Source organism: Capsella rubella, unplaced genomic scaffold, assembly GCF_000375325.1.
Source record: "Capsella rubella cultivar Monte Gargano unplaced genomic scaffold, Caprub1_0 scaffold_3, whole genome shotgun sequence".
NCBI lineage: Eukaryota > Viridiplantae > Streptophyta > Magnoliopsida > Brassicales > Brassicaceae > Capsella > Capsella rubella.
Window position 1 is genome coordinate 14,317,450 of NW_006238921.1, and position 13,366 is coordinate 14,330,815.

At 36.0% G+C, this 13,366-nt stretch overlaps 4 protein-coding genes across 4 annotated transcripts; 3 read left to right on the top strand and 1 right to left on the bottom strand.

Moving 5' to 3' along the window:
* The first annotated feature begins 1,592 nt into the window (after positions 1 to 1,592).
* Positions 1,593 to 5,429, top strand: LOC17891055 (WD-40 repeat-containing protein MSI4). Its single transcript, XM_006299938.2, has 15 exons — positions 1,593 to 1,917; positions 2,454 to 2,517; positions 2,638 to 2,724; positions 2,833 to 2,895; positions 3,076 to 3,141; positions 3,269 to 3,343; positions 3,491 to 3,566; positions 3,640 to 3,823; positions 3,926 to 4,007; positions 4,086 to 4,159; positions 4,252 to 4,363; positions 4,448 to 4,522; positions 4,626 to 4,693; positions 4,777 to 4,876; positions 4,971 to 5,429. The coding sequence occupies exons 1-15, from the start codon at positions 1,634 to 1,636 to the stop codon at positions 5,070 to 5,072; spliced, it is 1,512 nt and encodes a 503-aa protein (XP_006300000.1). The 5' UTR covers positions 1,593 to 1,633; the 3' UTR covers positions 5,073 to 5,429.
* Positions 5,430 to 5,765: 336 nt separating this feature from the next.
* LOC17892208 lies at positions 5,766 to 7,458 on the top strand. Its single transcript, XM_006298493.2, has 2 exons — positions 5,766 to 6,117; positions 6,748 to 7,458. Exons 1-2 carry the CDS (start codon positions 6,015 to 6,017, stop codon positions 7,269 to 7,271), a joined length of 627 nt encoding a protein of 208 aa, XP_006298555.1. The 5' UTR covers positions 5,766 to 6,014; the 3' UTR covers positions 7,272 to 7,458.
* A 108-nt stretch (positions 7,459 to 7,566) lies between these two features.
* LOC17893366 (glutamate-rich WD repeat-containing protein 1) lies at positions 7,567 to 10,462 on the top strand. The gene is made up of 12 exons (XM_006297528.2): positions 7,567 to 7,684; positions 7,796 to 7,950; positions 8,203 to 8,281; positions 8,382 to 8,567; positions 8,672 to 8,770; positions 8,966 to 9,134; positions 9,226 to 9,329; positions 9,410 to 9,549; positions 9,641 to 9,713; positions 9,798 to 9,913; positions 10,001 to 10,118; positions 10,196 to 10,462. The coding sequence occupies exons 1-12, from the start codon at positions 7,640 to 7,642 to the stop codon at positions 10,328 to 10,330; spliced, it is 1,419 nt and encodes a 472-aa protein (XP_006297590.1). The 5' UTR covers positions 7,567 to 7,639; the 3' UTR covers positions 10,331 to 10,462.
* A 107-nt stretch (positions 10,463 to 10,569) lies between these two features.
* On the bottom strand, positions 10,570 to 11,605 carry LOC17891608. The gene has a single exon (XM_023786264.1). The coding sequence runs from the start codon at positions 11,491 to 11,493 to the stop codon at positions 10,738 to 10,740; it is 756 nt and encodes a 251-aa protein (XP_023642032.1). The 5' UTR covers positions 11,494 to 11,605; the 3' UTR covers positions 10,570 to 10,737.
* Between the last annotated feature and the right edge of the window lie 1,761 nt (positions 11,606 to 13,366).

Genomic DNA, 13,366 nt, shown 5'->3' on the forward strand with positions numbered 1-13,366 from the left:
GTAAACGTTAATTACTATATAACACTAGTAACCACAAATGCTAATAACCGAAATCACCAAAATCCCTACTATAGTAAAAGAGAAGTACAAAAGCTTTTTGGGTCGGGTTTTTTTAAAAAATTAACCCGAAATTTTTCAATTGGATCTTATTAAAAATTTAAAGATATTAAATACCAGTTTCCATATATATTATTTCGAAATCTACCAAATTAATCCATCAATATTGGTTTTGGAAAATACATTAATCTTAATTTGTTTAAGGAAAATACATTAATGTATGATTTTGTATATTGGTTTAACAAATTAACCTAAAAATCAGAAATATAAAATAATTATCCAATTATCCATAATATTTTAAAACAAAATCTTCCTTAAATATCTTATATTAATATATAGATGTATAGTTTTCTCCTATATTAACTATGATTTTCACACCAATTACGGGATAATTTATTTTCAACCATCTTTAATATATTTATTTGGCAATATTTTCGAATTTCTGGCTTGCTTATAAAGCTAATATTTTCTTCAACGCTAACCTAACTCTAAGAAAATATTATCTATATAAATAAGTTTCTGCTACCAGAAAATTGTAACATAAACACAGATTTTACATTTTAACACGATAAGAAATAAGAAATCATTGGCTCTTTATTTGTTTATTCTAGAGATTTGCAACTTTACAAAACTGCATGAAAGGTCCAAGTTAAAATCATGTATTTATGATTATGCGGTGTACCGCGGGTTAATCCCTAAATTTTAAAAATGATTCATAGTATAATATTTATACATGTATATATGTCACATATTGTTCTAAAATTAACAATCCAACTAAAATCATACAATTTAAATAATTTTGAACATATTCGAAACCAACACAAAAAAATACAATCTAAAATGATAGAATTTAATTAATAATCAAAATAAAGTAAAATAAACACAAATAAATTATCCCACAACATACAAATGACTAAAAGCCCGGTAATTTTCCACCGCGCTGTAGCGCGGGTCAGAACCTAGTATACTCTATAAATCAAACGATAATAACCATAAACATTAGTAATTGTAAACGTTAATTACTATATAACACTAGTAACCACAAATGCTAATAACCGAAATCACCAAAAATATACTCTATAAATTTTAGAAATATCTATTTATATTTCTAGAATCCTTATTGATGTATTTAATAATATATCTATTTTATTCGTCTATAATTCATGGTAATTGCAGTTACTAAATACTAACATTTACGGTCACTAATGTAACGTTTGTGGTTATTAAAGAAAGAACTTTCGAAATCTAGTGATTCCGAGCAATTTTAAGTAAAACGATTTATGTGATTGTTGCCAAACGCTAATAACCATAAACATTAATTACTATATAACACCAGTAACCACAAATGCTAATAACTTGAAATCACCAAAAAAATATACTCTATAGATTTTAGAAATATCTATTTATTTCTAGAATCCTTATTAATGTATTTAATAAAAAAAAAAAAATTACCGTGTAAAAAGATTAAAAAAAGTAAATAAATATAAGGGGAAAAGGTGGTCTGTTTGTGTGAGAGCAGTAGAGGGAGGAGAGAGAGACACACAACAGTGAAGAAAAAGACAAAAGAGAGAGGAAAATGGAGAGCGACGAAGCAGCAGCAGCGTCTCCTCAAGCAACGACGCCGAGCGGAGGAACCGGAGCTTCTCTGCCGAAGAAGAGAGGCCGGAAACCTAAAAACAAGGACGATTCTCAGACGCCGTCGTCGCAGCAACCGAGCGGTGGCAAAATGAAGGAAAGCGGGAAGAAAACACCGCAGCAGCCGAGTGTCGACGAGAAGTACTCTCAGTGGAAAGGTCTCGTCCCCATTCTCTATGACTGGCTCGCCAATCATAACCTCGTCTGGCCTTCTCTCTCTTGCAGGTCTTTTACTTTTTCTCCTTCTTCTTCTTCTCTTTTAGGGTTCCGGTTAAAAATCGTATCTTTGGCTTAATCTGTGTTCCTGGGTTATCTTGTATGTTTTGTGTGAGATGCTTTTAACATTCTGATGTGTGGATTGAGTTGCATTTCTGCTTAATTTGATATACAATTGCTGAGAGATGTAGATATATATTTTCTCGATTTCTGGGTTTAAGTGAGATTTTGTTGAATATTCCAGTTAGGGTTTCGTGTTTAGCGTTTTGGATGTAGTTCTTTCTTAAAGACTTGTGCTTACTTCCTTGAAGTTTTCAGATGTATATGTTGTTCTGTTCCTGTGTAATTTGTTTTGTTAGCGTTCATTGGTAAGCCTTAGCTAACACTAATTGTCAAGAAGGCTTTGGTGTGTTACTTTGTTTGTTACAAGTGATTATGAGGAAGTTTGTGGGTTTCAGATGTTTAGCTGTTTTCATATTTGATGAAGTCTTTACTTTTTGTGTTAAGAGGTTCCATTTGGTGATTTGTTGTTTGATTTTTAACAGATGGGGTCCTCAGCTTGAACAAGCAACCTACAAGAATCGCCAGCGTCTGTATCTCTCAGAGCAAGTAGGTTTTTCTCTTTCTCCTGTATCTTAGTCACTCTAACATTTCAGTAAGTTGCCTCACGTTCTTAGAATATGTATCTATTTCTCATCACATCTGTATTTTTCTTGGTTTTGTCACCAGACTGATGGCAGTGTGCCCAATACTCTGGTCATAGCGAATTGCGAAGTTGTTAAGCCAAGGGTTGCTGCAGCGGAGCACATTTCTCAGGTAACTAGTGGGTTTGCTGCTAATCTTGTGCCTTTTCCTTATTATCCTCCCCCACTACAATGGATTTCCTGTTGTGACAATTATTCACTATCTTCTGCAAATGTTCAGTTCAATGAAGAAGCACGTTCTCCATTTGTGAAGAAGTACAAGACCATCATTCACCCGGGAGAGGTGCGAATTCTACCCACTCTAGAGATATTAATGTATTGTCATTGTTGCTTCTAATTCTATTTGGTGCATTTATTGTATCTGCATAGCTGTTCAAATTGGTGCATAAATATTCTCATTTAGCATTTTGGTGAATGTTAAACCCTGTTTTGATGTGTATTCATGACCAATTTACAATTCCAGGTTAACAGAATCAGGGAACTCCCACAGAATAGTAAGATTGTTGCTACTCACACCGACAGTCCTGATGTAAGCTCTGCTTCTTCTATTTTATTTTGGTCATAGCAACTAGAAATATGTCGGTTTTATACCTCTTAATTTTTGTTTTGGACGTATTTCCAGTTTCAGTTATCTAAATACAGTATTTTGATACCAGGTTCTTATTTGGGATGTTGAAACCCAACCAAACCGTCATGCTGTGCTTGGAGCTGCAAATTCCCGACCGGATTTGGTATGTCCACTTTTGCGAACTGTCGTTGCAAATGAATGCTTGGCTTCACTTTTGTTTGTCCTAATCTCATCACTGGAAGTGATATATCTCTTTGATCTTCTTAAATTGTGCTACTTGTTTACATCATCTGAACCATCTTTCGTGCAGATACTAACTGGACACCAAGATAATGCTGAATTTGCTCTTGCTATGTGCCCAACAGAACCCTTTGTGCTCTCTGGAGGTTTGTGTTTCTGTGATTCCTAATGTCCAATCCTGTGGTTTGCCAATTTCTCATTGAAAGTTTGTTCTCTTAGGCAAGGACAAGTCAGTTGTTTTATGGAGTATCCAGGACCACATCACAACTGCTGGGACTTCCGGATCTATCCTCAAACAGACTGGTGAAGGTAGTGATAAGAATGAGAGCCCCACTGTTGGCCCCCGAGGTGTATATCATGGCCATGAAGATACAGTTGAAGATGTGGCATTCAGCCCGACGAGGTAACTTCTTAGAACAGACTCCTTCTTTTGATCTCATGCTCCTTTATGCAATACACAGAATTTTTTTTAATGATGCTTATGGTGAATTTTTATGTTGTGAAGTGCACAAGAATTCTGCAGTGTTGGTGATGATTCTTGCCTTATACTATGGGATGCAAGGACTGGCACAAACCCTGTTACAAAGGTACTCTATCTTCTTAAACCTATCAAATGTTTGAAAATTTATCTACTTTTATCTTTAATTTTGCTTTGTGTACCCCAGGTTGCAAAGGCGCATGATGCTGATCTTCATTGTGTCGATTGGAATCCTCATGACGACAATCTGATCCTGACAGGGTATGGAGATGATTAATACACTTAATATCTGAAGTAAGAAAACGTTTAGCATATGCATACATGTACTAATTAGATATAGTGGAATGTTTCAGGTCAGCAGACAACACTGTCCGGTTGTTTGATCGTAGAAACCTTACCTCAAATGGGATCGGTTCGCCTATTTACAAGTTTGAGGGCCACAAAGCTGCTGTTCTTTGTGTTCAGGTTTCAACAACTGCTATAATTTTATCCTTCTTCATATGATGTATATCTCTTAACCCACTGATACCATCTTCTTAATCAATATAGTGGTCTCCTGATAAGTCATCTGTTTTTGGGAGTTCCGCAGAAGATGGTCTTTTGAACATCTGGGATTATGACAGGGTACGTAATTCACTCGGAGATGTCTGAAGTTAGTCTCTCTTTACTTTCATCACAGAAAAACATTTCATTGTACTCATGTTGGTTTTGTTTGATTGTCCATCAGGTCAGTAAGAAGTCTGATCGTGCAGCTAAAAGCCCTGCTGGACTCTTCTTCCAGCATGCTGGTCACAGGTTCTTAATGAACATAATCCTAATTCCCTATTTACTTTCGCATTAACTTGCTTCTAAGTTCCTTTATTTGTATACTTACATAGGGACAAAGTTGTCGATTTCCACTGGAATTTGTCGGACCCTTGGACCATTGTCAGTGTTTCTGATGACTGTGAGACAACTGGTGGAGGTGGAACATTGCAGGTAACCTCTAAACACTTTCTTGGTACCTCAACGAGTCTAAATGAAATTTTATGGATGAAACTGAAAATGTTGTTTATACTTACTTCTTTGGCAGATATGGCGGATGAGTGACTTGATTTACAGACCAGAAGAGGAAGTCCTGACGGAATTGGAGAAGTTCAAGTCGCATGTAATGACTTGTGCCTCCAAGCCTTGAGAGTAAAGAAATAAGCACCGTTGTCTATCTATCTATCTATCGACAATGGTAAACTAATGCGGTTTAGATGTCGGTTTAGCGAGGAGTCTTGTGTTTTTGAAAACGCTGGTTTGTCTTTGGAGATATTAGTAGCTTTTAGGATTTCCAAATTATTTAGGGGTACATGATTTTGGTTCTTGATCATGTATCATCAGACTCTTAGGTTCTGGCTTACTGAGATGTTAATCGAATCGGACCAATGCTTTAAAGTTTCCAATGCTTGGCCTGAACCTAACGATTCCTTCTCTGAAGCCAGACCAGACCAACAAAATTGTGTTGCATCGTGCCTGCTAGTAAAGTAAAATAACGGTTTTCTCTTTTTAAAACAAACAAGTAAGATACAGTATAAGCATCCCAAAAATTGGAAACTGGATTCTTCATTCCCAACGCTTATATTATGTTTGGATTGTATTCATATAGAACTGCTAAGTGTTTCTTTTCTCGCAATTGTCGTCACGTTTAGCAATAGGACTTGGAAAATTTGCATATGTAAACTGTACACAGATTTATTTTATGAAATATTGTTTTCACATTATGGGCTTTACGTTAATGGTCCCAAGTCTTAATAGGCTTTATCAAAAAGTCTCTTGATGAGTGAGAGACTTTCCAAACCCAATCGCAATAGCATACATGATACCGTCAAGATCGGTCAGAGAAGAAGATCAAAATCGAAATAACTTTGTTCCAAAACACAAAAAACAAAGCAAAGAGAGAAACGTGTATCAATCTATTGCGTGAGGAATAAGGCAGGGAAGCAAATCAATCCAGAGTAGGAGAATCAGGGGACGTTACCAAATTAGGGTTTTACAGACCTACATTATCTTTTCTCTTCCGACGATACTTAATTGCTCGTGAAACTCTAAAAAAAACTCGAGGGGTTTCGCGAAAGCTCCATCGGAATCGATGGAATCATCTCCGTCTGGATCCGAACCTCCTCATAAAGTGGTTTCTAAACTACAAAAAGTTGGCTGGCGAGCTACTATGATCTTCAATCTCGGTTTTGCAGGTCAGAAATTTTATTACTTTCTTTCTCAGTGGGTTTTTTAGTTTTGCGTCTATAATGTGTTTGATGTAATGCCTAGCTGACAAATTCCTTCCCTTTTCTTTATTAACTTCGTGAGAAAAAATACGAATACTTTTAGTAATCATATGTATGCTACAACTTATCGCTGGAACCATTGTCCTTGCTTTGATTATCCAAGAAATCTGATTATTCCATGGCATTACTCCCAAGATTGTTTGATTCACCATACTGTTATCTTGATATTTTGAGCATGCTCATAATTTTCTTGGACCTGCATCTTACAGACAACTATCTATATTTGGCTAAACAGTTATGTTGAATAGAAGATACACATTGGTTCTTGTAGATTTACTGGCTCATGGACATGATTGCACATCTTATTGTCTTGTGCATTCTTTTGAAATGTTTCAGCATACTGTGTAGCCTAGGTTTGTATGTGGCATATTCTCGCTAAACCCATTGCTGGAAGAAGTATAAGCTTGGTCTGAATCAGAACTGAGAAAAGCATGCTTGATTTCCGGCATTATAAGCAGTTTGGATATGGTACCGTACAGCATTCATGATAGTCCGTCCACTGTAATGTTTGCTGATTTTGATCCCTTGTTTCTGCAGCTTATATATTTGCGATAAAACGAGAAAAGGACATTGATGCGGATGAGAAAAAGAAAGGGAAAAAGGGTAGCGAGGCCAGAAATAAAGGTGTGAAAAAGGGTGGTGTTAGCACTGATGATGTCGAGAAGAAAGTTGCAGAAAACAGCAGAGTTGCAGAGACTGATAAGGCTAAGGAAGCAGAAAGTGCATTACCAGTGAAGGAAGAAACGAAGCCAATCCCTGAACTGGATCCGCTGTTTGAGTTCACAGATGCAGCTGATCAGTCAATGTTTCAGACTGTGGCAACTGAACCTGTAAAGGTGGCAAGGAAACCGATTCCAGAAGATGAGCAAAAGGAGCTGTTCAAGTGGATTTTGGAAGAGAAAAGGAAGATTGAACCAAAAGACAGGAAAGAAAAGAAACGAATCGATGAAGAGAAAGCTATATTGAAACAGTTTATTAGCGCCAGTAGGATTCCGAAACTTCTCCCCGATGATTCCGTTGATTCTTCCCTCCGTGATTGGGACAAATTCTTCTCCAACTAGAAACAGTCAAACAGAAGAAACTAGTGTACTTGTTTTTTTGTTAGTACACCAAACGACCTTTGTTGCCTTTTTAGTTTTACTACTCTGATTGTTGACTCTAATCAACGAATAGTTCTTAAGGGACCCGTTTGAAAATGTGATTTCTCTGGGGTTGAGATTGGTGATTTTATAAAACTATGGGGTAATATTTATCTTTCGTATAAGATAAAGGACTTAAACATAAATCCAATAAACAGAAGGCGTTTCTGAGAAAGAGGGTATAAATAGCTTAAACCCTAGAGAAACCGAAGAATCCTAAATTGATCACTCATTTCATCCTCTTCACTAAGTCGAACGCTTGCGAGTAAATTAAAATCAGAACGGTGGAGATGGTTCGCAGCTTAAACCCTAAGAAATCAAAGAGGAAGAACAAGGTTCGAACTTTTGAATCTAAATCTTCGTCTCGTATTCAATTCTCCAATCTGATGATATCGTCAAATCAAAACCTAATCGTGTGAATTGGATTATTTTTTTTGAATTAACAGAAGAAGGCAGCTGAGTCTTCTTCCGAGATACCTTCGATACCAACAAGGGTTTGGCAACCAGGTGTTGATACGCTCGAAGATGGAGAAGAGCTTCAGTGTGACCCTTCTGTTTACAATTCCCTTCACGGGTTCCATGTTGGTTGGCCGTGTTTGAGGTAATTTCATTTGTAATTCAATTCACGTGTTCGTGTTTGAATCGAAATGGTGAATCTAGAGGTGAATATGTTCATATAGTTTAGAGAATAATTCCCATTATGTTCTAAATGGGAAGCTTCTTCTTTGTTATTGAACACTGTAACTAGCAAGTGTATTATCTTAAAGTATGAGTCATTAAGTTGAAGTTTAGTGTCTGTGAATGATTACTATGCACGTTATGGTGATTTGATGGCTTTCTATTGCTTTTTCAGTTTTGACATTTTAGGTGATAAGTTGGGATTGAACCGAACTGAGTTTCCTCACACACTGTATATGGTGGCTGGGACTCAGGTAAGTTTTGTACTTTTCACATGTCTTCGTATGTATTTGTACATTTAAAATCTTGTGGTAAGTTGCTAACTCCTGGAACAATGTTCTCTCTTTTCTTTAGGCTGAGAAAGCAGCTCATAATTCCATTGGATTATTTAAAATCACCAATGTATCTGGTAAGAGACGTGATGTTGTGCCCAAGACATTAGGGAATGATGAAGATGGTATGGAGGATGAGGATGATGACGATGACAGTGACAGCGATGACGAGAGCGTCGATGAAGCTTCCAAAACTCCAAATATTCAGGTAATTCTTGATTCATTTTAACTCTTCTGTTAATAATATTTGTTCTCTTTGAAACTCAAGAGAGTTCTCCTGGTTGATTTTTGTTTCTAAATTTCGTTATACAGGTTCGCAGGGTTGCTCACCATGGATGTGTTAACCGTATACGTGCAATGCCACAAAATTCTCATATCTGTGTCTCTTGGGCAGATTCAGGCCATGTACAAGTAAGATTATGTCCTTTATATTTCTGAAACTGAATTATTAGTTCATCATTTGGGCAATACGGAATAAACTATGAAGATATATTTTTTTTGTTACTTGCATAGCTTGGGTGGTTGCAGCGTGGTTGTTTTTGTGTCTGGATGGTTGCTTATATGTTTCTATGTTAAATTGGATTAGCTTTTGTGTTTTTTTTTCAGGTGTGGGATATGAGCTCTCATCTTAATGCTTTAGCCGAATCAGAAACAGAAGGTAAAGATGGAACTGCACCGGTTCTTAACCAAGCACCCTTAGTTAACTTTTCCGGCCACAAAGATGAAGGCTATGCAATAGATTGGAGTCCTGCAACCGCCGGAAGACTTCTTTCCGGTATAATTACCTCTGAAATTTCTGCAATACTCAAACAATTACATATACTTTTCAAATATTCAATAAATTTATCTTATTTTCCACTGGCTAGGGGACTGCAAGAGTATGATTCACTTGTGGCAGCCAACTCCTGATTCATGGACTGTTGATCCTATTCCGTTCGCCGGGCACACTGCAAGTGTTGAAGATTTACAAGTAAACATCCACTTTGTAACTAAGTTGTATATCTGTTGTTACCATTTCCTTTTGGCTGATCATTCTTTTTCTTTTTCCAGTGGAGTCCAGCCGAAGAAAACGTGTTTGCTTCATGTTCTGTGGATGGGAGTGTTGCAGTCTGGGATATCCGACTTGGGAAGTCGCCTGCACTATCTTTCAAGGCACATAACGCAGATGTGAATGTCATCTCATGGAACAGGTTCTTGTGCCACTATGCTGTATGACTTTATTCTGTTCGGTTTTGTATCCCACAAATGTCTCAGTCTTAATTTTTTTTTTTTGTCATGAAGGCTGGCTAGCTGCATGTTGGCCTCAGGAAGTGATGATGGGACATTCTCCATCCGTGATCTTAGACTGATCAAAGTACGTAAATAACCATAGCTTTGTATTTTCTATGGCAATCTCTTAACAAGATTCTGATATAATAGCATATAAATCTTGAACTAGGGTGGAGATGCTGTGGTAGCACATTTTGAGTACCATAAGCATCCTATTACATCAATTGAATGGAGCGCTCATGAGGCTTCGACACTTGCAGTCACTTCCGGTGATAACCAGCTCACGTAAGCCGGAAAACGATACACTGGTTCTCTCCAGAAAAAAAGGAAAATACTGTATCAAATGTTTTTTGCTATCTGTTGTATTTGCAGGATATGGGATTTATCCTTAGAGAAGGATGAAGAAGAAGAGGCAGAATTCAAAGCACAGACCAAGGAGCACGTGAACACACCTCAAGACTTGCCTCCTCAGCTTCTCTTTGTCCACCAGGTAACATATTCACTTCAGCATCTTATGCTCGGGTTAATTTGATTCATGATAACCTTATTTTTTTCTTGGAAACACAGGGACAAAAGGACTTGAAGGAACTTCACTGGCACAACCAGATTCCGGGGATGATCATTTCAACCGCTGCTGATGGTTTCAACATCTTAATGCCTTACAACATTCAGAACACACTTCCGTCTGAGCTACCTGCCTGAAAGACCCAGCCTTTGTCTGAAAACTCTTAAAAGTATTACTCATAGTTTTGTGTTGTCCTCTCTCTCTGTTCTTCCATGTACCTTTTTGTTTCAAGAACCTTACGCTTTCAAAATTTTCAAGGTTTCATATCATGGATGGGTTGATTGATTTCCAGTTGTGACAAAATGTCAATTTTGAGTAACATTCACATCTCCCAGGAACACAAGCCAACAGTTAAAAACTGTAGAATTTGAATCTTGTCGCTTTCATTGTAATATTAAACCAAAAAATACACTTCAATATTTGGATTGAATGTAACTAGAAACAAATTGAGTTTGAACATAAATTTTGATGAAACTAATGAGCAAAAAAAAACACATGAACTCATTTGGCATCATGAACTATTATCCAAAGACAAACTGACTAGTTATTCTTCAACAATCACAGTCTTTATAAACTCCACAACCGTTGAAACCAATTGCTTCTGATGTTTGGTGTAACCATGATTAGCTCCTTCCACAATCACCAGCTTGTGGTTTTGTATGACCTTTGCAAACTCTTCAGCATCTCCCACAGGTACTACAGTGTCATCAGACCCATGAACCGTCAAGACTTTGCATTCTTTATCAATCTTGAGACAAGCTTTATGCATATCCGTGTTCAACCTATCCATTAAAGATTCTTCCGTGTCCTCTACGGCATCGATGTATCCTTGTTCCTTAATCTTTTCCTTATAATCATCTCCGAGACGTACGCCTTTCGTAAGATCAAAACGTCCAGAGATATTCACCACATTGCGGATACTATCTCCTCCATGCTTAGACGCATAGAGAAGAACCACATCACCTCCTTTACTATGCCCGAGAATCACAGGAACCACACGGTTCATGTCATTAGACAAGTGCTGGATAACGTAATGCAGATCATCATCAGCTTCACTGTTGAAGTTGCCATAGTAGAAATCGCCTTGGCTCTCTCCGTTACCAGAGAAATCGAAACGAAAAGCGCTGATGCCTTCTTTGGCTAAAGCCACAGCGATGTTTTTGAGAATGGTGTTGTCCTTGTTCGATCTGAATCCATGACACAAGACCACAACTTCTTTTGATTCTGTCTCGTGAAGCAGACCAACGAGCTTCTCGCTGCGGCTGTTGGGAATCTCGATCTTTGTACCACCCTTCTTCATCCTCAGACTTGTGTTGCTTACATTTAACTGTAGAGACCAAAATTATTTATATAACATAAACCCTAATTTATTATATAACTAAACCCTAGTTGAACACAAAAATTACTCAAACTCGGCCAAATCGGAAGATAAATTAAGAACAAAATAGAAAAAAAAAAGTTGCAGAAAACTGGGAGACGAGATCGAGGAGAAGAAGAAGATAGGTGGGAGAGATTAAAGATTTAATAAATTGGGGTATCTTAACCCCTAAGATACCCCCAATAATGATGCCTTAGTAAAAGATGGAAAATAGGAGAAAAAAGTTATAGATGATGATGTTGAAAAAAAAAAAAAAAAAAAAAATTATAGTTGATGATAAATATGAGTAAGTGGGCTAAAATTTTGAATATTTCCAATTTAGTTAGAGACAATATTTAGTGAACAGTACATAATTATCATAATTATTTCGAAAATTGATCAACACTTAAAATCGATTAGAATCGATTATCAAACGATTAATCCTCGATTAGATGCTAAACCTCTATCAAGCGTCTAGCTAACGCCTAACGGATTTTTTGAACAATAGATAATAAAAATTACACTTTCCGAACCAGAGAAAAAAATAGAAATAAACAGATAATGTACAACGCCTACATTTTGTACATTATCTGAATAATAACAAGGAAAAGGCAATTGATAAAACAAATTTCCTTTTTTCCAAAATCATGTGAAAGAAATTTCTAATATTATGCAATTGATAAAACAAATCTATCTTATTATTTTTGCAACCCTTTTTTGACCACCCTTTTAAAAAATCGATTTCCACTAATTACCCTTACTACTAATCATTTTTAAAAAGCTCATTAAGGTTACTTGTGTAATATTAATTATCGGGTCGGTTTTTCATTTTAATTTTTGACCCGATTGCAAATGATGGATCTTAGTCTTTTATTTAAGAAAAATCGAAGTTGTCATTATTATAGTAAACATAATAAATACAATTTAATATGATATCAAAGTTTCAAAAAACTAGCAACATTAACTACTAATCAAATTTTAAAACCTAAAAATAAGGGAACTAATTATATCGGTTCCAAGCTATAAATCCGTTTTTGGTAATCAACACAATCAATTCCATATTATTATTATTATTCCCTTAAAATATAAACAGTAATCATATTAATGTACCGAAACAAATTTCCCTAAATATCTACCTACAAAATCGAAAATGGAAACTGATTTATTGTCATGAATCAAATAAATTACATAGACTTGGAAAATTTCTTAAAAATCAGAATTTAATTATGCGAATAATTAGTCACTAATTTGTTTGTAAAACAATAAATCTTATGCGTAAATAATCTCCTATAAATAGTTGGGACCTAAACACTTTGACACTCAGACAAATGTTCTTTTAAAATAGATCCTAGCTAGGTCGTAATATGCTCTATTTCCGATTATGATTCTAATCTGAAAATATGCTATATTTCCGATTATGATTCAAATAGCTTTGTTATTTTGACCTAATAAGTTTTCAGTGAGTTTAAAGAAAATTAAATAACCATGACTTTCTTTTTTCTGTGTTTGTGGTGGATACAGCTTTGTAAAAATGCTAGAAGAACAAGATTGTGAAGCACTGGTATGTTGCACTTACTCTCCTCTTCTCAACGATTCCCATGATCAATTGAAGTTATTTTCTATTCTTACAATATTATTTTTCTTTCTGCAGCTCATGATCTTGAGAGGCTACAGCTTTTGAACGAGTATGACTCATTAACAGACATTGTCTATCTCCCACACATGCATGCACTTTCTGATCATATTTTTCAGCTCAAGAAATATATATAGATATCAATAGTAAATGTGATCATGGATATGAATATTTTTCAAGCAT